At 49.3% G+C, this 26983-nt stretch overlaps 1 protein-coding gene across 1 annotated transcript in view; it reads left to right on the forward strand.

The window, feature by feature from the left end:
• LOC112403130 (calpain-8-like) overlaps nt 1-26983 on the forward strand; it is a 45687-nt gene that overhangs the window by 13697 nt on the left and 5007 nt on the right. The window contains 11 exon segments of the mRNA XM_024750464.1: nt 441-601; nt 3702-3893; nt 7530-7672; nt 10083-10300; nt 11842-11878; nt 17505-17523; nt 17526-17572; nt 20263-20320; nt 21899-21963; nt 25029-25093; nt 25546-25628. Of these exon segments, the coding sequence (XP_024606232.1) occupies nt 441-601; nt 3702-3893; nt 7530-7672; nt 10083-10300; nt 11842-11878; nt 17505-17523; nt 17526-17572; nt 20263-20320; nt 21899-21963; nt 25029-25093; nt 25546-25628 (1088 nt within the window).

Raw genomic sequence — 26983 nt, forward strand, 5'->3', positions numbered from 1 at the left:
CCTGTGTACCAAAAAAAAAAAAAAAAAAAAGATAACTTCCTTCACTCATGGGCTAAGGAAGATAATAGGGACGCCGCTAAGAATATGACGTGGTTTAGGGGCCATCTCTAGGCTCCAACTTGAACACCAGTTAGATGTAAACAGGAGGGAACTTGGAGATGGTGGTTTGGTTCAATTTACCTGCCAGGGTCTCTCCAGTTGATGGTTTCGTCTCTTTGCGGGGTTGGTTAGATATGAGAGGGGGTTCTCTAAGAAAAATGGAGATGCTAACAATAGTGAGGAATGTGGTCAATGACCCCTGCATATTTGTACAGTGGGCTGCAGAAAAGACTCGAGCTAGCCCACGGCCTTTGGTCCGTCCTGGGCCCAGGGGGCACGCCTTCCATCACTCTTCCAGACCAGCTGTCTTGACTGAGAGCCCACCTGTCCCTCTGCCCCAGGATGTCTTTTTCGGATTTCTTGAGGCTGTTCTCTCGGCTAGAGATCTGCAACCCGCCCCTGGACTCCCTGAGCAGCGAGGAGGTGCACAAGTGGAACCTGATTCTATCCAATGGGTACTGGATACGGGGCTCCACTGCCGGCGGCTGCCAGCACTACGCAGGTGAGGTGGGAGCTGCTGTGCTCACCTTCTGGCTTGTCCTCCCAGGGCTGGGCATCCTTATATGTTAATCTTGGGACAGTGCCTTTGCACTCTGTTCTCCGGCTCCTGGCACCTCTTCGCAGCCCAGCTTCTTTCTGGGGCTTGGAGGCCAGGTCAGCTGTGGTGGATGGTGGCTTTGCAGCCATTCATCCGGGACCTGATCTCAGGTAACATCATTCTTCAGCGTCTGTGTGTTCAGACTATCTCTGCTTCATCCACCTGCCCCCTGCCCCACAAGGCCGTTCTTCGTACTAACCATGCACTTGTCACCCTGCACCAAGGCCTCTTGTTTTTCTCTGGGGCTTCCTCCATCCCCATGTGGCCCGGCTGGCTGGCAACCGGCCCACTGCGCCCTGGGACAGTGGCTAATGGTGCGCTAGAGGGACACGGGTTCGGCATCACTGTATCAGCAGACCGCATCCATCCGAGCGGCCATTCTGCTTTGTTTGCACCTGAGTCACACACAGGGTGTGCGAATGGCCACTGTCCACTCCCCTGGTCGTCATCAGAACTCCCTCCCTGGTGGGGATAGTCTGGTGCAAACCGCTGCCTCTGCACTAACCCGGGCCCTTATCTTATTAAAGGTGGGAAGCCTTCCCTGTTCGCGGGAGACCACTAGTATCTACACATATAGGCTCCTCCTAGGTTGAATCAGCTGAGCCAGCACCAGAGGAAGAAACTCCGAAAAACAACCCCACATCTCTAAGGAGAAATGAAAGAAAGCAAAACCCACCCTCTCCACTCCCCACCTCCCCAGGCCCCATGTCTCTCCTGGTCTGACGTTGACATTGTTAACCGACTTCGACTTGTAAGCATTGGGCCTTGTTCTCACGACAGAGCTCATCACAGACCTGTGCTCAGGGCATGGAAGCAGCATTAGAATAAAATCCCGTGTGGGTGCAGTCCTGGGTCTTGACCGGGTCTCTTGTTCATTATCCCCATCCAACCCGAGCTCCCATTTCTGACGGCAGAGATGGAAGGAGGGTGGTCCTTTCCTGCCACTGTCGCTCAGATGCCCGGTGCAACAGCTCTGGGACCCTGGGAGGGTCGTCTCCCTGGTCTGAGCTTCAATTTCCCAATCGTCAAAGTGGAGGGATAATACCCACCTTTGGAAGTGTTTTGTAAATGGTGTAGTGTTATACAAATGGGATGTGTTATCTTTATGACCCATTTTCCTCTTCCAGCTCTGTTAAGGAGTAAACAAAAAGTGTAGGGATTGCAGTGATGTTGCATTTGGGAGAAATTAAAATATGCTCACCATTAGCAAGCTCTTAGAAAATGTGTAGGAAATTTGCATGGATCATTTTGGGAGCTCGGAATTGTAGGGGTGCCTAAGGTATCTGTCTGCATGAAATCGCTACCCCATCTGTGCCGCCAGCTAGCTGTTGGGACAGATGGACTGTTCCTGCCCTTTGGTGATGATGTAAGTTTAGAAGATTACAGAATTGTCTCTGGCTCCTCTGGAATCGACAGATATTTGTTTTAAAATCTACACACTTGTAGGGGCTTCCCTGGTGGCGCAGTGGTTGAGAGTCCGCCTGCCGATGCAGGGGACGCGGGTTCGTGCCCCAGTCCGGGAAGATCCGACATGCCGTGAAGCGGCTGGGCCCGTGAGCCATGGCCCCTGAGCCTGTGCGTCCGGAGCCTGTGCTCCACAACGGGAGAGGTCACAACAGTGAGAGGTCCGCGTACCGCCAAAAAAAAAAAAAAAATTCTACACCCTTGTGCCTTAGGTTAAAAAAAAAAATCTGGAAGTGGAAGTTCTGGGAGAGTGGAATTGAATAAGTAATTTTATTGTTAAGAAAATATAATAACCAGTGTCTCTTGGTCACGTGTGAATGCCCTGTTATTGTATCAGGTTGGACCCTTACCTAGAAGATCTAAGCACTCTCTCCATCCCCCACCCCTTTCTTCCCCCAGGGCACATCGTTATTGAAATTACTGAGGCCCTGGCATGGAGATGGCTGCCAAGCCTATCTTCCTCAATCATACTCTGTCACTTGAGTCAGTCATAGAATTGCTGTGTGTCCCTGGATGACCCATTTGCCCTCTCTGTGCCTTGGCTTGTAGAGTCACTATTTGGAGAGATTTTTTTTTTAAGGTCATATTTGAAATGAAGCAGTGTTTTAAAATATCCATAGGTGGTACGGCAGGCATGCTTCTTAATTGCCAATTATTATTCCTTGGGCATTATTAAATGACGTACTTTTTTTTTTTTTTTTTTTTTTTTATATGAAGAAACTCAGCAGCCATGGCCCACGGGCCCAGCTGCTCCGCGGCATGCGGGATCCTCCCGGACTGGGGCACGAACCCGTGTCCCCTGAATCGGCAAGCCGACTCTCAACCACTGCGCCACCAGGGAAGCCCTAAATGACGCACTTTTGAGGGAGTGTCCCTCATCGCTGGCTGCCACGCTGAGCCATCTAGTGGGGCCCCTGGATCAATGGACAGAGGATCAGCAATCATGGCTGTTTTGGGCTGTGATCTGAAGCGGGGGCCCATCAGACAGGCTTCCCAGGGGGCAAGAGTGGTTGGTCATCTTCTTATAGTCTGTCAGGAGAGGCCTCCTTGGTAGCTAGATTTTGCTAGAATTGTCCTCATCTGTTTCAGGGACCTGCTTTTCCCCCCAGAGACCTCCTTCCTCCAGGAGATGGGTTCATCTTCACAGGTTAGTTCTTCACAGTCTGAGAACAAGGAGATGTTAATCATTTCCCCAGAAGACTTGGAGTTTCCTTCCCAGGGGGACCCAGTGTAGCCCTGGGACCACGGGACCTTGAATATCCCGTCAAGTATATCTGGGCCCTGGTTGATCAAATGGACAAGTGTAAAGTTTCCACATGCTGTGGGGTGTGTGTGCTGGTATGTGGGTGGGGTAGGGAGATAGGAGGAAATGCTGACCACCTTGTAAAGCAAACTTGCCAAGGCCTGCTTACCCGGCACAGTTTGGCCAGAGTTATGCTTCCCTTGGGATGATCAAAATTCCTTCCTCTATTTCATTCTATTCTTCCCAGATCTCCTCACACCCCCTGGGGGGAACCACCATCTCCTGGGTGACTTCTAGCCACTTACTGGACCAATCTCCAGTTCAAAATCTGTTTGGACGAGGTGGGCGACCACCAGGAGGAGAGCATTGGTGAACCCGGCTGCACGGTGCTGCTGGGGCTGCTGCAGAAGAATCGCAGGCGACAGAAGAGGATGGGACAGGGCATGCTCAGCATCGGCTATGCTGTCTACAAGGTACTCTGGAGCTGGGGTCAGCCGTCACGGCACGCCTGATGTCTTTGGTCAGAATATTTTGCCCAGCAATTGAAGCGAATCTTTCTTACTGTTTGGATGTCCCTAATCAAGCATTTTCCTTGCTCCCCAAAATGCCTCCCCCAGTGGCCTTACTGAGGCCTGAATTCCACAATTAGAGACTCATTCCTCTGGCTTAAATCTCTACTGTTAACACTGAGACGTGTAATTCATTAAGCTTTGTCTGTCATTGAGGGTTCAGTGTAACTACACTTATTAGACTCTCTCCAGGTATAGGCTTCTCAGGGGACAGGAGCCAAGAAGGTGACACAAGGAGTATGAGGACATCACAGAGTGGGGGAAGGGAGCCAAAGACAAATCCTCTTTCTCCCTGGGCAACCTTGAAACACTTGTTGGGACACACAAGGCGTGGGCTGCGGTGAAAGGAGCCCCAGGTCATTTTCAGTTCTAGTGTCTCTGGACTGAAGGTCACAGCTGGCTCTGGGCTCAGGCATACCCCAGTTTTCCCTGTAACCACCCCTCTATAGATTTCACAGCCTAACAAGTAGGTTAAAGCAAGACCTCTGGGTCTTGACAAGTCTAGCCAGGATCAAATTGGAATCCACTTATTTTACGTAGGCAAAGACTTTTTATAACGAATTCCGGAGGGATTCATGGTGGTTGTTTTTATAGAATTTTGTCAAAAGTGAATTTCTTGGGAAAAATACAATTCTAATGAGAAACACCAAGAGCTGGCTGGAAGCCCAACATCTCAGTATACATAAGTGCATGGGAAAGAAATACTGTAATAAGAAACCAGTAAGGAAAAGTGCAATCGTCGAGCTCACGTGACCTCCAGCCCCTTTCTTTCTCTTATTTTGGAACTTAGAGCTTTAGAGTTTAGTGTGTGTGTGTGTGTATGTGTGTGTATTTTGTGTTGGAGGAATGGGAGTTGGCAAATAATTGCTGCTTGATGGCTGGAGAAAAGTATTTCAAATAAATAAGCTCCAATTCTACTCCAGCGTATCCCTTCCATCCCCACCTAGAATGTAAGTAGGACCAAAACAGATTTTTTGCTTATAGGGATAAAAAACCAAGAAAGCACTTACCCTATGCATATCGATTCAACAATTCTTTAGTGCGCATCTGCCACGTGCCAGGTGCCGTGCTGAAAGCTGAGATCCAGAGGAAGAGCAGAAGGTTATCGACCTCAGGGTGCTCACAATCTAGAGGGGAAAACCACACACACACTCCACTAACTACAGGGCAGGTCAGATCTGCAATGACGGGGACCACCACGGTGAGCTGAGGTCTCCTCAGAGAGGGATAGCTTCGTGGAGGAGAAGAATTTGATCAGGGTATCAAAAAATGAGCTGGAGGGCTTCCCTGGTGGTGCAGTGGTTGAGAGTCCGCCTGCCGATGCAGGGGACGCGGGTTTGTGCCCCGGTCCGGGAAGATCCTACGTGCCGCGGAGCGGCTTGGGCCCGTGAGCCATGGCCGCTGAGCCTGCGCGTCCGGAGCCTGTGCTCCGCAACGGGAGAGGCCACAACAGTGAGAGGCCCGTGTAATGGGAAAAAAAAAAAAAAAAGAGCTGGATTTCAAAGGTGGACGAGGGAGAACATTCCAGCCATAGGGGACATCATGTGCTTCTTGACAGCTGGAGAGGAAGTGACAGTTTGGGAGAGCAGGCAGGAGGTGGGCGTGGCCAAAGGGTGGGCTGTATGGGGACTGTGGCCACCAGCTCTTCATCCACCAGCTCTACCTTCTATAACCGGATCAACAAAGAGTTCTTTCAAAGGTACGTAAGCTAACACACGGAAATAGCTTTGTGGGCATGGCATTTGCTCTCGTAAATAATATATACGGCATGTCAAGTTTTCAGACATTAGTTTACAGCTGCTTATAAAATAACCCCATGTATGTGATCCGTGGACCTTCCTCTTACAGCCAGAGGCATATAAATTAGAGCATGACATCTGTGAACACAGCCACTTTAACGTTAGGGTGAGGAAGGTGTACAGCCCTGTAGGGAGTGTCTGTGCCTGGGCTTGTAGAAAGTACCTGGTGTTGGAGAGAGGCCATGTAGGGATTGCAGGGGGTACCATTCTCTGACCCCTGGAACTGCCTCTTCTGGCTTTAACTGTCTGCAAACTGGAGTCTTGTTTGAGGTGGGAAAACTGACAGTGACTGAGGAACAGCCAGAAACCCCCAAAGGCTAAAAAGCCCTGCTCGTCCGGCCCGCTCTCTCCCCTGTAATCTTTCCTGCTGTGACAACAGGCTCCTGCCACGCAGACCTGTCATTTGCATTCAGGATATCTTGCATTTCAAAGGTGACTGTCCCTTTCCATCCATCAGTGGGCAATGCTGGCCTGCGCTCCTGTCTGGATGCTGCGGCTGGGGACTTGTGCCACCTGAGGCCTGGCTGGCTGGCTTGCTCAGTTCCTGCCTGGGGCCTCTTGGCAGTGGATTCAGAGCATATCGCCTGCGGCGGTGGGCGGGGTGAATGCAAAGACAGCCGAGGTGGTTGAGAGTCCCTGCCCAGGGGGTGAAGGCTGTTGGGAGGCAGATCCCCCGAGGACCTCTGCTCTCCCAGACAGCCGGGGCCTCTACATGCGGGATTTTAGCTTTAGATGCAAACTTAGAGGAGTGACAGTGACTGCAGACTTTTCTACCTCTGCTGCCAGTTATAAACGGGGGCTCCAGAGTAAGGATGCCAGCTCATCCAAATTTTCCCTAATTTTTTTCCCTCAGAGTTGGCAGCTGCCCACAGACCTAAGCCACAGACAATGCCCTTGCTACTCTTCTGGTCAAAAGAGCCTGCTTGGGAGGGGCAAAGGTGGGAAAAGGACAAGGGGGGATTGAACCCTCTTCAGAGCCTTCTCTGGCATGGGAGGACTCCCACTCTGCATCTGAGATCTCCTGTGGGCATCACCATTTTCATTTGCAAATAATAGGACCTAACTCTACCTAGACTAGTGAAAAAGGAATTTACCAGCTCATGTCACCAAACCCAGGGAAGGACAGGGATGCTTAGGACAGGGGACGTGCCTGCTGTCAGGACCCTTTCTCTTCACATCTCCCCTCTGGTGTCAATGCCATCTTCCTGGTCTGGCTTTCTGCACAGTCTCTCTAATATCACCCACATAAAACAAGGGGGCCCCTTCCCTTAGTTCCAATTTGAAAATCCGAGAGGAGTCTGTGTTGGACTCAGCTTGGGTCACGTGCCTATTCCTGGACCAATCCCTGTAGCCAGTGGTGATTAAATTATGTCTCCAGTTGAGTGAGACCCCTTTCTGGCCAAGCCCTTGATCTGGAGGCCAGGTCTCTAGGTCTGTAAGATGTTAGTTCTCCTTTAACCCCCAAGGTTAGTCCTCCTCAAACATTTGGGGTCCTGGTAGATTATACAATGTGAAAATAAAGGAGAACCTTCTTTTTCCTTTCGGATTTCTAGGGCTCAGTAGTCCACAGATGGCCTTGAAAATTCACCAATGACTTTCCAGTTTCAGAAATGCTAATGACTCTTGCTTTAGCACAGAATTCCTCCCAGTGGCCCAGGACTGCACAGCCTGTGGGCCAGATGTGGGGAGGGACACGAAGGCACAAAGGGAGGCCCACGGCACCCTCAGGTGACATGCTCTTGTCTCCTGCCCTGTAGGTCCCCAAAGAGATATGCGAACACTGACGGAGATGTCCTCCTTGGTAAGGAACAGCTGGGCTGCCTTCGTGATGGGCACCCAGTGGCATGTGCTTCCTCTGATGGAAGCCGGTTCTCCCACAAACCGACTCCCACAGGATCCGGTGAGCTGCTAACCCTGAGAGAGCTGGTAAAGACACTTGGGTCCCACCCGCCAGGAAGGGGACAGTGGTGACCTGTGCCCCTTGTGTGCCTGGTGGTCTGATACAAACAAGATGACTGTAGCTCACTTAGGCTCCTGTTTATCTAGCCGACAGAAATAAGGGCCCAGAGAAGGAAGCACCAACTTTATCTTTTTGGCTCCCAGCTTTTCCTGCATCTCCTCAGTGATTTACAGCTGGGTTAGAGAGGCATGTCATCAGGGTCGTACTTACATCTGGGGTTTCCTGCTACGGTCCCAGGCCTCACCCAGCTATCCCGGTGACCTCGTGGGCAGGGGCTGGTGGGGTGCTGTGAGACTGCCTCATCCATGCAGCTGGCACACAGTCAGGTCCCAGCTCGTCCCAGCCCAGTGAGTCTCTCCTTGGCTGCACGCTAGGGACACCTGGAAGCTCTTAGACATCTCCATGCCCAGACCAATTACGGCAGAATCTCTGGGGTGATTCCAATGTACGGCCAAGGTTAGGAACCACTTGTTCTGTCTGGGGCTACCCCAGCCGGAGTCTATTACTCAAATGATGTAGGGGTACATTTGCCCTGCTGTGCTAATCCCTGCTCCCCCGGGGTTCTCAGCCTTGGCCACCTGGTAGCATGTGCCAATGAGGCCCAAGTTCACAGGTTCCAGCCTATGCCTTCTTCCAAGGCTGCCGATCACTGGTCTACCCTGCCTGATGGCTCTCAGATGCATATTATTGGTTATGGAGGCAACAGACAAGAGCGAATGGATGATTTAGAGCATGCCCCTCTTCACTACTCAAAAGCATTTAAATTCAAACGTGCATTAAGTCTGATGGATGGTGGCTCCCATCAGAAGTGGCCCGTCTATGAGAGCGAGGTCCTCTGCACACACAGTGGAGCCTCCAGGAGCATCTCCCGGTGCTCTCCGTGCATCGCTGTGGAGCCTGTGCTCTGCAAGTGCCGGTGGCTCTTTGGTTCCAAGGCCTGGGGGCTTGTGAAAGCACAGGCTGCTGGGCCTCAGCCCCAGAGTCTCTGATTCCGCAGGTCTGGCTTGGGGCCCGAGGACCTGCACTTTCAACCAGCACCCCAGTGGTGCTCACGCTGACCCTGGGCCCACACACTCGTGGCTGGGCCAGGCCAGGGCCCTGGTGGCACATGCCTGTGTGGAGTCCCCAGTAGGACAGAGGGGCCCCAGCTCCTGCCTCCGTGCTCTCCACCTCCCACTCTGGCCTCCCAGGTGAGGCTTCTGCAATGTGTCCTGCCCCTGGGTTCCTGCTAGAACTCAGTTTGCCCCATTCCCTTCCCACCTCCCACCCCACACTTCTCCTTTTCCCCTGCTGGTTGCCTGTTTCCTCCCCTCGCAGTCATCAGGGAGGGCAAGAATGACATTTAGCCCCTTAACACTTGCACTCAGCCAAGGCCTTGCTGGCCATGCCCCCAGCATTCTGCCCAGAGTAGAAAACTTCTGGTGGGGGGGATCCCAAGGCTGTGGCTGCTCTAGTGCCCAGGTCAGCAGGGGCAGGCTGGGGGTCCCGCTGTGATGCAAAGAGGGTCGGGTGACCCTGAATAGACACTGTCTACCCTGGGGTGGGCAGTCCAGCTCTGGGTCACACAGAAGTCACAGCCCTCGCAGCTTACCAGCACCTGCGCTCTGTCACAGGCATCTTGATGAAGACTGGTCATGAAGGTACAGTGCAATGGGGAGGCTTAATCACAGCAGTAATAACACCGGCAACAGTGTTTCCAAAGCACTCTGTAGCCACTAATTAGCCCGTGGCATATGACCACAACCTCCCTCTCCCTCCAACAAACCGATGGGTCTTGGGGAGCATCTTCCCCCTCCCAGGAGGGCCAGGCCTCCCTCAGGGTGGCCACCCCCTCTGTCTGCCTCCCTGCCCCACCCCCTCCCCCAAATCTGATCACCCTGGTTACCTCGCAGAGCAATTTTCCAAGCCAGGCCAAGGTGAGCAGGCCCTCCTGGCTGCTGTTGCTTGGGAACCAGGATTTTAGCCACAGGCCTGTATTGGGGAGCTCAGTGCCACACCCCCAGGTACAGCTGCAGAGTGAGAGTCTGTTGGATTCAATGAGGGATGATTCATGAGGACAAGTATCCAGAGAGAAGCTGAGCACACCTGCTGTCCAATCCTTCGTTTACGCGGGAAGAGGGCAAGGGGTCTGGCCAAGGTCAGTGCCTCAACCTGGGCCGGGCACCCAGAGGTGCTCTGAACACATTTGATGATGGGACATGGTGAGCTCACGACAGAATCCAAGGCTTCCTGATTCTCAGCCCGGGGTTAAAAATCAACCGTCCCTAAATTAGTGCGATAAAACCCAACTCTGGGGCCTTCATCTTCCAGGATTTCACAAGACATTGACCCTGACTGTTGCTTTGCACAGCTGGAGAGCCACACGGATGAGCACCTGGGCCAGGTCTTCTTCCTGGGCTGCCAGCCTTCCGCCTGCTCCAGTACCTACGTCAACCTGCACGAGGTTTCGGCACGTGTGCAGCTGCCCCCTGGGGAGTACGCGGCGGTGCCGTCCACCTTCGGGCCCTTCAAGGACGGCGACCTCTGCCTGAGGGTGTTCTCGGAGAAGAAGGCCAAGGCCCTGGGCGTGTTCTTTCCCTCTGGGGTGGCGGGGGTGACAGAGGGACCTGGCTCCGCGCAGGTGCAGGCCCTGTCACTGTGCGGGACCTACCCCCGGCTCCCAGAAGAAATTTGTAGAACACCATAGATCTCAAGGGTCCTTCTCTAGGTGTCCCGCTACTGCCCCTACACGTTGGTCTGTAGGACATGGGGGAGTTTTCCTTAAAAAAGGTCAAGGCTAGAGAGAAAAGGCACCAGTAACAGCCTGGTTAGAGCATTTTCCTCGCAGCGGGGATGGGCACTGCATAGAGGAGGATCTAGATGAGAGCACCGCCTCTTCCCTTACACACACCACACACACACACACCACAGACATACACACACACAACACAGATGTATACCACACACATCCACAACACATACATACACACACGACACACAACACATACTACACAACATACAACACACACACACAACACAGACGTATACCATACACAACACACACACACACATGACACACAACACATACTACACAACATACAACACATACACACACCACATACACAGATCACACACACAACACAGACGTATACCATACACATCCACAACACACACACACACACAACATGCAACACATACTATACAACATACAACACATACAGACACCACAGACATACACACTGCACATACAACACACACACCAGACATACACATAGCACAGACATACACACCACACACACACCACACACATCTCACACACACCACATACATATACACACCACACACACCACAGACATACACACACCACACATACTACACATACCCACAACACACACGCCGTACATAAACACAGACCACATATTACCACACACACACCACAAACAGACCACACACACCTGATATACATTACACATACCATACACACACATCACACACACCACACATACATAACACATACATAGCACACACATATACACCACACACATTCCACATGTCACACACACACGCACACATAAATACCACATACACAGACCCCACACATTGTATAAACCCCCCCATCCACCACACACACCACACACACACCATACATATACATCACACACACACATGCCATACACACACACACACACGCACCACACTGCACCACGTAAACCACGTACGCGCGCGCGTGGACACGTGGGCTGTGGGCTTGGTGGCTCATCCCTCAGACACCATTTCAACAGGGATTCACATAGCTGGGTTCCTAGGGGAAGATGAGAATAGTAACTGGGGCAAGGTGGGGAGAGAATTCCCCAGAAGAGTGATCCACCAGTGGGAACATTCTAGATTCCATGGGGTGCCCACTGAACTTGGCAGTTCTTGTCTCTGGTGAAAAACTCAGGGTGGGGGGCGGTTGGGGAGGTGAAGGGAGGGGACCTGGTTCAGTTTATGCAGTTTGGTGCTAGTAGGAACTGAAGGTCTTGCGTAGGAATCCAATCCCTCAGCAGAGTTAAAAACTTCCTAAAAGAACCTAGCCATTAGCTGTATGTTTGACTTACTCATAGTTGTTTTTTTCTTTCTTTGTGTTTTAGGGAAATTGGGGATGTAGTACCTGGAAACCCACATGAGGTATGCCGCATTTTAGTATGCCAAGCTCTGACACTGATGCATAGCAGTCATTTGGGATTTCTTATTGATTCATAACTGCTCTTTATATATTGAGGATGATAACTTTATTCATCAGGGCCACAACATTTTCTAGGTCCTGGCTCTTCCTGATGAAGATGAGATAGACGCAGCACCCGGAACCCAGGCTTTGTAACACATTCCTACCCCGTAGGGGGAGTCTGAGTGTCCCCCACATTCGGACAGGTGGATCCTCAGAGCACTTGCTGTGAGCTTGAGCACTTCTGGGTAGGATGGAGAAGGCGATGGGAGAAAGAGATCTAGTCCCTGCTCTTAGACAGACTTCCATCCAGTCTTTTAGACAAATGACAGAAGCATAAGGAAAAAGATGAAGGGCAGCTCACGCCAGCAATGGATCTAAGCCTGTGTGAATGTAGTCTGAGGGTGCTGGAGTGAGCACCTCCTTTGGGAGGCTCCGTGGGGGAGGTCATTTCAGAGCAGACTTTGGAGGAAGAAATGCACAGAGTCTGTGGGTTCACCTGCCTCCCTCCCTCTACCCCTCCCTCCCTGCCCTGTTTCTCAGATGCGGTGCACAGAGGCAGCAGGTTGAGTGTGGCTGTTTTGTGAGGGGTAGTGGTATTATTTGGCATATATCAAATCTTTAAGCTCTTATTTCTGCAGATGCATGGGGAGGTGCCAAAGATGGACCCATCTTGCCCTGGGGGCGGGGCAGTTATGCCGTGAGTCTATTAGATAGAAAACATGTGCCCCATTGTCTGTTCCTTCTCATTCCCATTAGTCTCTGAACTGGACTTGGTGCCCAGTAGTTAAGCTAATGGTCAGTAGCGGCCCCTGCCTTGAGTCACCTGCAGTTCCTGACACCAGAGGCCCTTTCTGTGCTTCTGCCGCTGGGTGGTCCCAGATGGTCAGAGCTCTCCCTCCTGCCCCCTTCCCCTTCCCCATTGCAGGTAGATGCCAGCTCAGCCTCTTCCCTGCCCCCCAGGCCTTGTCTCTCACAGTAGCTGCTCCTCCTAGCGGTCCCAAGTGTGTTAGAAAGGCCAGTGTGCCAGTGTGGAGGGTGTGGATCTGAGTCCACAATTCAGGTGGGAAGAACTATCCTTCCCCCTCTCCCCCTTTTTTTTCCCTGCTAAATCAACTTAAAACTGACTCTACCATCATCAGAAATTCTACAAATAATAAACGCTGGAGACGGCATGGAGAAAAGAGAACCCTCCTACACTGTTGATGGGAATGTAAATTGGTACAGCTACTATGGAGAACAGTATGGAGGTTCCTTAAAAAAACTAAAAATAGAGCTACCATGTGATCCTGCAATCCCACTCCTGGCCACATATCCAGAGAAAACCTTAATTTGAAAAGACACGTGCAACCACAATGTTCATAGCAGCACTATTTCCAATAGCCCAGACATGGAAGCAACTCAAGTCTCCATCAACAGATGAATAGATAAAGAAGATGTGGTATATATGATGATGAAATATTACTCAACCATAAAAAAGAATGAAATAGTGCCATTTGCAGAAACATGGATGGACCTAGAGATTATCACACTAAGTGAAGTAAGTCAGACAAAGACAAATATAATATGACATCACTTATATGTAGAATCTAAAAAAATGATACAAATGAACTTATTTACAAAATAGAAACAGACTCACAGACATAGAAAACAAATATATGGTTACCAAAGGAGAAAGGAGGGGGAAGGATAAATTAGGAGTTTGGGATTAACAGATACACACCACAATATATAAAATAGGTAAACAACAAAGACCTAGTATAACTATACTCAATATCTTGTAATAAACCATAATGGAAAAGAATATGAGAAAGAAAATATATACATATATTCTTCCTCATACTCTGAATATATATATTTGAATCACTTTTCTGTACACCAGAAACTAACACAATATTGTAAATCACTACACTTTAATAAAAAAAACTTACTGGGCTTCCCTGGTGGCACAGTGGTTGAGAGTCCACCTGCCAATGCAGGGGACACGGGTTCGTGCCCCGGTCCGGGAAGATCCCACATGCCGCGGAGCGGCTGGGCCCGTGAGCCGTGGCCGCTGAACCTGCGCGTCCGGAGCCTGTGCTCCGCAACGGGAGAGGCCACAACAGTGAGAGGCCCGCGTACAGCAAAAACAGCAACAACAACAACAGCAAAAAAAAAAAAAACCCAAACACTTACTAACCCCCCATTTCAGGAGTTCAATCTCAGTCATTAGGCCCCAACAGTGAGAGGCCTGCGTACAGCAAAAACAACAACAACAACAACAGCAAAAAAAAAAAAACCCAAACACTTACTAACCCCCCATTTCAGGAGTTCAATCTCAGTCATTGTTGGGGTGCACCGTCTCCACCTCCCATGGTCTTGGCGTTTTCTGAAACAACAGGAAGTCTGTACCAGTCACGGGTCCTCACTGTTCTCCCTTGAGATGCCCACTGTCTCAGCTCATAGGTTCCTTCAGGCAGCTCTTGGGCTTCTGTACTAGGTCTGCGGCTTAGAATCTTTGGTAAACTAGGAGTCGCCAGGCCTAGGGGACAACTGTCCCTTGAGGTCCCCAGAGTATCATGTATGGAGCCATACAAGGGTTCCCATATTTCAGGGCCCTGGGAACAGCCAACATCTTCTTGGTCTCAGGGAAACTTGGCCTTTTCTCTTTAAGGTACCCCTCCCCCGACACACACACACACACGCACACACACACACACACACACACGCCACAGGGATAATATATTCAGGGGACTTAAGACTTTATAGGAGACAGGAAGAGCCATTGCCCTTGCCTTCAAGAACTTCTGTTTTCCTCCCTCCAGAAATCTCCAAGACTTGGACAGCTGGACATTTAAAGGGCCTGCTTGGAATGGGGGAGGGAAAAAAGAAAGCAATTGAACAAACACACTAGAGAAGTGTTGCAAAGATGCTGTCAACATGTAATATGACAACAGTAAAATAATACCTGTTTTTGCCAGGTTGCCTTCCCATTTCCAAAGCGTTTTCATGTATATTTTCTCAAAGCAACAGATAATTCCACTACGTTAAGGTCCTTGAGAGCAAGGACCATGTCTTGTTCACCACTACATCTCAGACACAGATACAGAACAGTTCCCAACATGTGCCGGGTGTCCAGTAAATATTTTTTTGAAGGAGTGAACGAACTGAAGTACCGTTTGCCAGACCATGTATGCCATCATTTAAAAGCATCTTTCTTCCTGGTATCCAGAAACTCCCATGTGCAATGACATCCCCTAGTGGTGAAGTACCTGCTATGCACCCGTTTGTGCCCGTGTCCCTTTTTTCTTTCACTTTTTTAAAATAAATTTTTATTGGAGTATAGCTGCTTTACAATGTTGTGTTAGTTTCTGCTGTACAGCAAAGAGAATCAACAATACATATACATATAACCCCTCTTTTTTGTATTTCCTTCCATTTAGGTCACCACAGAGCACTGAATAAAGTTCCCTGTGCTATGCAGTAGGTTCTCATTCATTATCTATTTTATACATAGTAGTGTACAAATGTCAATAGCAATCTCCCAATTCATCCCGCCGCCCCCCCTTCCAAGGGGGACTTGAACTTTTAATATGCTTTGATACTGCACGTGTTCATGTATAACGTGTCATTTTTATAAGTACCGTATTTGAATGTCTGCATGATTCCTAGGTAAGAAGGCCATACAGTTGCTTTAATAGAATCCTCCCTATTACTGCAGTTGACTTCTATAGCCAGGACCTTCCCAGTCCCTGAGGGAGAACAGTAGAACTGGAAGGCCAGGAATATTAAGGCCGGTGCTGTAGAGCTGGAGAAGGTGGGTCTGAGCAGCCAGCCCAATCCGCAGCCCTGAGATTTATCCTTATTGAAATGTATAGCTCTAGTCTATTTCTTCCTTTTTTTAGAGATTTTTTTTTGATGTGGACCATTTTTAAAGTCTTTATTGAATTTGTTACAATACTGCTTCTGTTTTATGTTTCGGTTTTTTGGCCACGAGGCATGTGGGATCTTAGCTCCCTGACCAGGGATCAAACCTCCACCCCCTGCATTGGAAGGTGAAGACTTAATCACTGGACTGCCAGGGAAGTCCCTCTTCCTCTCTCTTTCTTCCCCCCTCCCTCCCTCCTTCCCTTCCTTCCTTCCTTTCTTTCCAGTTCATACTTATTTTCCCCCAGAATAATAGAATATTACTCTATGTTCAGAATCTGTAGACTTCACACTAGATTCAGGTTATCGTATATTTTATTACATGGATGATAAAAAGCTTTTATTCTACAAGACCACTTTAAAATCATACATGTGTGATGAGAAGTATTTATCATTTCTTCTAAAAACTTTAGATGTATTTTTGGATTTACTCCTCATAAATGTAAACAGTATGATAGGCATTAAAACCCCTGTGTTATCGACGAGGAAGCAGAGCCCTGGCGAGGCTGAGTTGCAGTAGGGTGCTGAGAGCAGCTGCTCTGGGGGTCAGACTGGTGGCTGGTGAAACAGCGCACAAGCTTGACTTTGAATCCTGCCTCCACCATGTACCAGCTGTGTAATCTTGGCCTGCTACTTAACACTTTTAAACCTCAGTTTCTCCATCTGTGAAATGTGGATAGCAATGAGACCAATCTCATAGAGCACTCATGAGTATTGAATGAACCAATCTATGTATAGTACCTGACAGGTAGTAAGTGCTCAACAAAGGTAAGTACTATTACTACCGCTGCTACTCTTAATAGTACAGTATCATTGGGCCAGATCAGGCCTTTTGTACTTTCCTGAGTGATGGTTTTGGAAGAAATTGACTTGGTTTTCTGAAACTCTTCAAGACATCTGGGAAACTTGTAACTTTTCTGTCTGGTGATGACAGTCATTCCATTTTGCAAAGAGCCCGTGGTCATATCAGAAAGTCTCTAGACAGTCATTCATATAACGATTAGCAATTTTCGAAGGACTTTGACACACATTAGTTCTCATTTGATTCTCAAATGACCCCATGTAACAAGCCTAGTTAATTTAATACTGGACTTCAGGAAATGGATGTCAGAGCCCTGAGATGGAGTTTCGTAATTGGTCAGTGGGGTGTTTGAACTCCTGTCTTCTGGCTTCCAGTTCTGCTGTTTCCACTAGGCTGTGACTTTTAACTCCTTGTTAATCATGTTGCTATTTCAGAATCTGGTGAAAGCTAAGAAAACACATGTTAATGTTACTCCCAATTTTCATGCAATACCTGAAGTTCACAGACCCCTTGAAGGTCATCAGTGAATCTCTTTTAGGAGCCCACAGACCCAGACCGAGATTCTCTGCTGTCAGTGTCGCCACCGATCTCTGAAAGTGATTCAGGGTTGAAATCAGAAATTCAGGTTTGGTGGGGATCACTTCCTCACATCGCTGATAAAGGAAGCCCCTAGACCCCTGGACCTTGCTGGATGGAGAGCTCCTGGGGCCAGGACCTTGGACCTCTCCTGTTTACTGTCATGTGCCCCCATCCACCCAGTGTCCGACACACGACAGATATGCGACAGATGTAGTGAATGACGAGCGAATGAATTTTAAATCTTTGTCTTTCATTCTCCTCAACGGGTCCCATCTTAACTTTGCAATTGCCCTGCCTTTTAGCCACACCCCAATGAGGTGGACAAGAAGACGGCCAGCTCTGGAGCCTGTTTGAGAAGCTTGCAGGAAAGGTGAGTACAGGGCATAGACAAGCTCCCAGACAGGCAGGAGAGTGTTCTGGAAAGCTCAGCTCACCTGAGTCTTTCCCCTCGCATCTCCGTGAGTATAAACGATGAGGCCGCAGGTCTCCGGTCCCCCAACTCTGTCTGTTGCCACTTTCCTGTCTTAAACCTGAGAGGCCTTTCCTGCACTGCTGGGGAGAGGAATCTTGGGACCAAGGCCATTTTTCTTGCTGTGTTGACTGCTTTTTGAGAAAACAGAAAATCCGAATCTCCAGATCCTACCAAAAGCCTTTCTGTGTGTAAACTGGCCCTGTTGGATCAGAGCCCTGACTTTATAAAAAGCGGGGAGGCAAAACTTCCCTATATCAATATCCTTCAGAGGTGAGAGGAATCGCTCAGCCCAGGTGGCAGGCGGCTCAGTTAACCTGGCCTGGGATTACTGTTCACCGGCCCGCCACCCTGCCTGCCCTCAGGGACACCAGCGGAGCTTGGGCTGCGGAATTCAAGTTGGCCCAGGTGCCGGCACCGCTCAGGGGCACATGGAGCCAGGGGAAGATACTGGTGTGCCCCCTGCTTCTTCCCTCCCTGTCCTGCTGACTTAGTTTATTGTGATTCCAGTCCTGTGAGGCCATAAGTCAGAGCAGACTCAGGACTGCAAGTGTCAAAACTGGCCCCACAGATACAGTGAACGCACTGCTCTTTGAAGGATAATAAGGTTTGCCAAAGGGCCTTGGAAGGCATCCGTCATCTTGGGCGGCCATAACAATGTACTGCTGGGAAGCGTATGAAACAGAATAAACAGAAATTTGTTTCTCACAGTTCTGGAGGCTGGAAGTCTGAGATCAGGCATGGTTGGATTCTGGGGAGGGCCTTCCTCTAGCTTGCAGACTGTTGAAGTCTCGCTGTGTCCTCACAAGGTGGAAAGAGGGTGAGGGATCTGTCTGGGGTTCCTTTTATAAGGGCATTAATCCCACTCAAAAGGGCTTCACCCTTGGGCTTCCCTGGTGACGCAGTGGTTGAGAGTCCGCCTGCTGATGCAGGGGACACGGGTTCGTGCCCCGGTCTGGGAAGATCCCACATGCCGCGGAGGGGCTGGGCCCGTAAGCCATGGCCACAACGGGAGAGGCCACAACAGTGAGAGGCCCGCATACCACAAAAAAAGAGCTTCACCCTCATGACCTAATCACCTCCCAAAAGTCTCTCCTCCTAATACTATGACATTGGGGATTGGATTTCAACATATGAATTTTTGGGGACACAAACACTCAGTCCATAACAGAAGGTAAAAACAATGCTCTCCACCTTGCAGGGAAGCTCAGAGCCACTTTCTAGATTGAAGGATAGCATAGAAGAAAATACATCAGAATCCTTGCAGAAGATAAAACCTGGGAACAAAATTCCTTTATATAGCCATTAAAAAAAGCTTTGCAAACATGAGTCAATCTGTGTTTTAGATGGGCGCTCAGACCAGTGTTTTTGCTAACAAAACCTTGTTGCCTTAGCTGCCAAGGGACCATATTTTATTTAGAACATCAAGATTGATAACAAAGTAAAAGTTCCTATTTGTATAGTTTTTCACGTACCTTATCTTTTCTCTCCGGCCTGGTGGGACAGTATTGGTCACTGTCCCTGCTCTGCGGGTGAAGGGTCAGGCACAGAGAGTTAGGGAGCTTGCTGGGGCACAAGGCCCGGTGAGGGATAGGCCAAGATCTCAACATCCCATTCTTGGCCTGGAGGCTTTTCAGAGCGTCCCCAGGTCTTATTATTGGGACTGACCGTGCCGTGCTTGAATGAGGCCAGCTGTGCTCACAGGCAAGGCTTCCCTGTGCAGCTCCCACCTCCCTGGTTTCTGGTAGAATAGCCTGGGCCTGGCTGGTGGAGGCGGGGAGAAGTGGGGCCCCATGGGGACAAGTGATGAGACCACACCTCGCCAGAGGAAGTGACTTGGCTAAGGTCGCATGGAGAGTAAGGGACGGAGTCACGACTGGAACCCAGATCTCAGTCCAGCATCCCTTCTCTGAGCCTCATTCATCGTCCTGCCCGAGGTCTGCCCTCCAGCTCAGAGTTAAGGGACGAACCGTCCTACTGGCTCAGTGTTTATCCCAAATGCACGTGGGAAATCCTACTCCCCTAAATTTCTACTTCCAGTTTGAGATGGGCTATGCGTGAAATAGCAACTCCCATAGGTGCAGTGAGGAAAGCGGGCACTTTGGGGTGAGACAGTCTTAGGTTTCTGCCACTGGTGGCTGTGAACCCCCAGCAGTTACATCACATGGAAATGACGATTACATGGTGAATGTATGTGGTGTTTAGCAATCACAGTTTCCTTAACTCTAACATGGGTGCAGAGCTGTTGTGAGGGTTTGAGGATGTCCCACATCAGGCGTGTGACCTGTCAGCACTGCCTCCTATTATTGCTTCTTGCCATGTCTTGGTCTTGGGTTAGACAAGCCCAGAGAGAGGCAGCAGGCACCGTGTGCAGCCTTCTGCAGAAGGTGTACCCCGCTCACGCCATTAATATACACTTCCCACCCGGCTATGGGGGCCCCAGAGAAACTGTGAATTGGAGTTTTTTAAAGATGTCGCAGCCTTTTAAAATCATAGAGTCAGTGGACCTGGTGTCTGACTCTACATGAACTTAATGTCTTGAAACGCTTGTCAGGGCCTGACGTGATTTGCATTTGGGTTCCTCTTTCTAGGATTCTGAGATCAGTGTCAATGAGCTCAAGACGGCTCTGAATGAGGTGTTTTCCAAATGTAAGTTCTTCCTTGGGGCTTTTCAGGAAGTCTGGGAGCCTAAGACAGATGCTGGGGTGGGGGTGGGGTAAGGATGGGTGCAGGCACTGGGCCAGGGGCACTGCAGATGGGGACAAGGGGCCTTTGGCCTCTGGCCCGGGGCCCTGATTCCCTCTGGGCTGATGGAGCATCCAGCAGGTGGGAGAGGCTGGAGCGGGAGGGGTGCTGGGCAGGATGAAGGCGGGGCTGGTGCTGGGGCCAACCGGCCCTGCAGGAAAGAGTCCTGAGTCTTGGGAGGAAAGAAGTTGGGCTGAGAGTAAGTGAAATTTTCCCGCCAAATTAATAACTTTGCTACAGTGGGAAACTGCGCAGCTTGAAGATCTTGTTCTGTAGTGCATCCCTGGGGAAAGCGTGTGGAGGGGAGGATTCTGACTGTCCTAGGTCGTGACAGTTCTCCGTCTTTAGACTTTAGCAAGCCCCGGGGGCTGTCAGAGGATCAAGCTGCACCCAGGTTGAGGAAAGCCTTGCTCCTTCCCTCTGAACCGCAGCCCCATGTAAGCTGGCACGGAACTGGCTTCTTGTTGGGCCCAGGAATGGGCCAGGGTCAGGCTTCCGCCTGGTTGAGTGATGGGCATGTTCACCCATGGCAACAGGACAGGGGGTGAGCATGCAGGATGGAGGGGCAAGGCCGGGTGTGTGCCCACCTGGGGCCGAGCAGCTCCCCAGGGCTCAGAGCCCAGGCGCAGGCTCAGAGACACCCCGCCCTGCTCCAGCTCTCCCTCCTGCCTTGCAGAGAAAGAGCCCAGGGAAGAAGGGAGGATTTGCAGGGCCTTTGGTTCCTTCCTGCCTTGGCTCTCAGGTGTGGGCAAGGTGAGTATGGAGCCAGGGACTCTCAGGTGTGGGCAAGGTGAGTATGGAGCCAGGGATGGCTGTAGCTCTCAGGAGATACCTGCAATTTAGCAGTAAGGATAACGGCTGCCGTTCGAGGGCTGTGTGTCATGGTTGAAAGCTTGGGCTATGCAGACGGGTGGCCTGCGTTTAAATCCCAGCTCTGCCTGGGTCGTGTGATCTTGAGCAAATTATTTAACCTCTCTGGGCCTCAGTTTCCTTGTCTATAAAATAGGGATGAAAGTATCTACCACATGGGGTTATTTGGAGGAGTAGAAGCACAATGCTTAGAACAGTACCTAGCCAATAAAAAGTTAGCTGGTTTATTAAGAACTTGCCATATACCAAGCACTATGCTAGGAAGTTCACTTCCATTATCTCATTTTAGCCCCAATTAGCTTTGGGGGCAAGTACTGTTCTTATTGATGCAGAAAGAAACCAAAGCTCAGAGATATTAGTTTGCTGAAGTCCCGGTGGCTTGTGAGTAGCAAAGCTGAGGTTCAGACACTGAACCCCGATGCCAGTGCCCACCTGTGCCACCCCCAGGGGGCCCTGCCCAGGGGACTGCCGCCATGCTCTCTCCTTTTTGTGGCGCTCACACCTGGCTCCGTACTCTGGCTGGCGTCCTTGGTGGCTTCCTACCAGGGAGATTATTTCCCCTGCCTTCAAATGGTCCTGATTCCCTCCCCTCTTTTCTATTTAAATATTTAGGAACAGACATCAAATTCGATGGATTCAACATCAACACTTGCAGGGAGATGATCAGCCTGATGGATGCATCCTTTAAATGTCACATTATTTTTACTCTGATCCTGATTTTCAGGACTCCTCCACCTCTCCCAGTGAGACGGAGGCAAGGGAAAGAGGGAGAAGGGAACCAGCATTTTCTGAGCATATGGCAGGTACTTGCTTGAGCTGTAAAGGAAGATGTCATCTCATTTTTGCTCCTCAGTAAGCGCGAGATGATCCATTTTACAGGTGAAGAAACCGAGATGTGCCCTGTTGAAGTGACTTGTTTAAAAATCCTTTAATTCAAAGACAGCAACTATGTGGCATTTGTGACCCGCCTCCTGTTCATCACAGTATTCCTCCCACGAGGCTCCTCCCACGAGGCTCCTCCCACGAGGCCCCTCCCACGAGGCCCCTCCCTCCTCCTTCTCCCCGGCTGTTTCTATCCCCGGCTGTCTTTGTCTCCCAGTATTGACATGGCCACCACCAATAGTTGAGAAATATCACACAGGATAAAACCTGTTTGTCACTCTGACCCAGTTTAACCCTCGCTGTGTATTGAAGAATGAGTAAGAGACTTGGGGAGGAATGGGGAAGGTTAGGGCATCCTAGGTGGAAGGAACGGCTTAAATGAAGCGCAGAGTGGGGAACGGTGGAACATCACTTACTTGAAACTTGGCCTCAGGTGGGTCCAGGTTACCGTTCTCCATGGTGGTGCTGGTGAAGGTGATTTCTTTGAAAACTGGAGCCTAGGAGGGTGCCCCTCAGTTCTGAGGGCTTCATCCGTGATAAGATCTGATGACCTTTGGGGCGGTGGGAATGAACTGTACTTACACGGTAGTCACGCAGAGCGGTCCTGGTTAGCCAGCACGCGTGTGCTGCCCTCTGCTGGGGGTGTCAGCCACGGAGAGCGGGTGCTATCCCTGTGGTCCCAGAGCTTCAGACGCTGGGACTCTCCAGCCCTGTGTCCTTCTATGAGGTCGGCATGGTCCACAGTTTAATTCGTGAGCCACAAAGAACTGTTAAGCATCGATTCATTTTTCTACAAATAGTTCCTTGATTTCTGAATCATTCTTCTCAAACTTGCCTATCGACTTTAACTTAGATTTGAGGGTGACCTTGTAGTCACTCACTCATTGTTCCCAGGGGTATTTGCATTTTCATGGCTCCAGGAGGACTGTGACTCAGTCATTCTTCAAGAGGGTCTGTTCCACGGTTTGGATGCTTTGGGGCAGTGGTTCCGAACCCGGATATGCAGCAGAGCTGCCCATGGAGCCTTGTGTAAATATAACAGCTTTATTGAAATATAATTCACATACCATCCAATGTACCCATTTATAGGGTACCGTTCAATGGTTTTTAGTATATTCACAGAGTTGTATAAACATCAACCACCCATTTTAGAGCATTTTTATCACCCCCAAAAGAGACCCTGCACCCATATTAGCAGTCACTCCCCTTTTCCTCTCAACAACCTGAAACCCTCTGCCCTACAACAACTTTGTCTATAGATTTGCCTGTTCTGGATATTTTCATGTAAATGGAATCATATAACATGTGGTCCACTATAGCATGTATCAGCACTTAAAAACCATGAGGTTTTAACAATCCAGTTGCCTGAGTCTCACTCCTGGAGATGCTGATTCATTAAGTCTGGGATGGGACCCGGGAGCCTGTAGGCAATTCCATCTGGGATTAAGGATACATTGGTGCTCTGGGACAAGGGCTTTGGAACAGACAGGAGTCCAAGTTCTGGCTCCACCACAGTTATTGAATGCTCTGAACCTCAGTTTCTTCTCCCGGAAAATGGAATAACAATATGTAGCTTGTGAGGATGAAATGAGATACAAGTATACATGGGACTAGCTAGACCAGAGCGTTAGCCCTCCTTGTAGACTACTTTTCTCAGGTATGTTGTTTGAAGTATTAGGACTTGAAGGCTGTGGTGCATCCAACACTCAGCGTGGATCGTGGAAATAAGGACACAGACTTTCTTAAAGGGTAAGGTTTATACTCTTGGGTGTAAATGTGACTTATTGTTTAGCTAGTTGAAGGAGGTGGGAATGATGTTCTCTTTCAGAATTTTAACACCTGAGCTGTAACACACTGGTGTCTAGTGATTAGTTGGGATGGCTGAGAAAAGGGTAGAGTTTCAAAGAGACTGAACTTCATGAGGGTAGGGACAGTTCAAAACCAGCCCCCCAGGTCGAGCCCAGTGCTTAATCAATATTGCTGCACACAGAGAATTGCACACAACCCCTGGCCTGTTTGGGTTGAGCAGTGGCCTCTGAGCCAGCTGTGCTCCTGGGACTGTGTCCCAGGGTCCCAGGAATCAGTGTTGAGAAGCTCAGAGCTCCTTCAGGACACCAGACAAACATCTGTAGACCATGTGGCAGAGAATCCCGATCCCGTGCTCCTGAGGACTCTTCTCATAACATTTAAAAAAATATATTTATTTATTTGGCTGCACCGGGTCTTAGTTGTGGCACGCAGGATCTTCATTGCCGTGTGTGAGATCTTCGTTGCGGCATGCAGGATCTTTAGTTGCGGCATGCGGGATCTTTAGTTGCGGCATGCGGGATCTTTAGTTGCGGCATGTGAACTCTTAGTTGTGGCATGTGGGATCTAGTTCCCTGACAAGGGATTGAACCCAGGCTCCCTGCGTTAGGAGCGCAGAGTCTTAGCCACTGGACCACGAGGGAAGTCCCTCTGATAACATTTTGACATCAACTATCAATGACATCAATATCAACCAGACATTCAAATCTGGAAGGGAATTTACAACAGACCATAGAGCTCAACCCCTCAATGACCCAGAATGACGAGGGTGCTGGATACTAATGAACGGAGGGCGTTAGGCTCCTGACTTGCCCTTTGCTCCTAGCTCTGTACCTGACCTCAAAGGAGGGCCTTGGTGAGTGTTTGACTCTTTAATCTTTATTTGAATTTGTCTCCCACCAACATTTCCCACCGTGACCCCAGGGCCCTGCTTACTACAGACACGGATGTTCACTGAGGTCTTAAGACACTCACTGTGCAAGGTCACAAGAGAACAAAATCCATAGAGCATGTGGAATCTGGGCTTGATCATGTTGGCCTTTAACCTGCTTAGAGCAATGGGATGGGCACCTTGGGGCTGGTGGAATTCAAGACGCTCTGGTTGAAGATTCAGAAGTAGCTGGTAACCCCTCTCTCCCTGTTGTGCATACTCTGGGCTCTTGTCACCGTCCTCTGTTCTGTTTCTAGACCCTCGCCTTCCGTGACACCCATTCCTGATCTATTTGCTGCCTTGGTCTGACCAGATCCTTCATCATGGTCAAAGGCAACACCAAACCTGGACATACCGTTCAGGAAGGACTAAGGAGTCAATGAGAGATTGCCAGTTCTGTCAACGGAAGTGCTGTCAATGTGCCAGTGCTGTCACAGGAAGTTCCCCTGTTCACAGGGCAAAAGGACTAGCACCGGCCCTCAGCCCAAGCTCTTAATTTTGTTCTGGAAACTTTTTGGGAGGAATCAGTGAAGCCTTCTCTGAGGGTGTCCCTGGCCTTCTGAGGAAGTGGTGGGGTGGAGGGAGATGGTTCTGCAGGGGCCACGAAAAGCTGTTTTCTACCTGGAAATTTTCTTCTACTTTACGAGATCTATCGGGAAACTGATTATAACCACTTGGGGACCATTGATGCCCGCGAGATGAGGACAGCCCTGAAGAAGGCAGGTGAGGACACATCCTGTAGACAAGGTCTTGAGAGCCAGATGTGCTCACTTTATTTTATTTTAATTTTTAAAAACTTTTATTTATTTTTAACATTTTAATTGAAGTATAATTGCTTTACAATGGTGGGTTAGCTTCTGCTTTATAACAAAGTGAATGAGTTATACATATATCCCCATATCTCCTCCCTCTTGCGTCTCCCTCCCAGTCTCCCTATCCCACCCCTCTAGGTGGTCACAAAGCACTGAGTTGATCTCCCTGTGCTATGCAGCTGCTTCCCACTAGCTATCTATTTTACATTTGGTAGTATATATATGTCCATATATACACTACCCCTCTCTCACTTTGTCCCAACTTCCCCTTCCCCATCTCCGTGTCCTCAAGTCCATTCTCTAGTAGGTCTGCATCTTTATTACCATCTTGCTCCTAGGTTCTTCATGCCTTTTTTTTTTTTTTACATTCCATATATATATGTTAGCATACAGTATTTGTTTTTCTCTTTCTGACATACTTCACTCTGTATGACAGACTCTATGTCAATCCACTTCACTACAAATAACTCAATTTCACTCCTTTTTATGGCTGAGTAATATTCCATTGTATACATGTGCCACATCTTTTTTATCCATTCATCCGATGATGGACACTTAGGTTGTTTCCATCTCCTGGCTATTGTAAATAGAGCTGCAATGAACATTTTGGTACATGACTCTTTTTGAATTATGGTTTTCTCAGGGTATATGCCCAGTAGTGGGATTGCTGGGTCATATGGTAGTTCTATTTGTAGTTTATTAAGGAACCTCCATACTGTTCTCCATACTGGCTGTACCAATTCACATTCCCACCAGCAGTGCAAGAGTCTTCCCTTTTCTCCACACCCTCTCCAGCATTTATTGTTTCTAGATTTTTTGACGATGGTCATTCTGACTGGTGTGAGATGATATCTCATTGTAGTTTTGATTTGCATTTCTCTAATGATTAATGATGTTGAGCATTCTTTCATGTGTTTGTTGGCAGTCTGTATATCTTCTTTGGAGAAATGTCTATTTAGGTCTTCTGCCCATGTTTGGATTGGGTTGGCTGTTCTTTTGTTATTGAGCTGCATGAGCTGCTTGTAAATTTTGCAGATTAATCCCTGTCAGTTGCCTCATTTGCAAATATTTTCTCCCATTCTGAGGGTTGTCTTTTGGTCTTGTTTATGGTTTCCCTTGCTGTGCAAAACTTTGAAGTTTCATTAGGTCCCATTTGTTTTCTTTTGTTTTTATTTCCATTTCTCTAGGAGGTGGGTCAGAAAGGATCTTGCTGTGATTTATGTCATAGAGTGTTCTGCCTATGTTTTCCTCTAAGAGTTTGATAGT

The sequence above is a fragment of the Neophocaena asiaeorientalis genome, unplaced genomic scaffold (assembly GCF_003031525.2).
Source record: "Neophocaena asiaeorientalis asiaeorientalis breed wild unplaced genomic scaffold, Neophocaena_asiaeorientalis_V1.1 scaffold430, whole genome shotgun sequence".
Taxonomy (NCBI): Eukaryota; Metazoa; Chordata; class Mammalia; order Artiodactyla; family Phocoenidae; genus Neophocaena; species Neophocaena asiaeorientalis.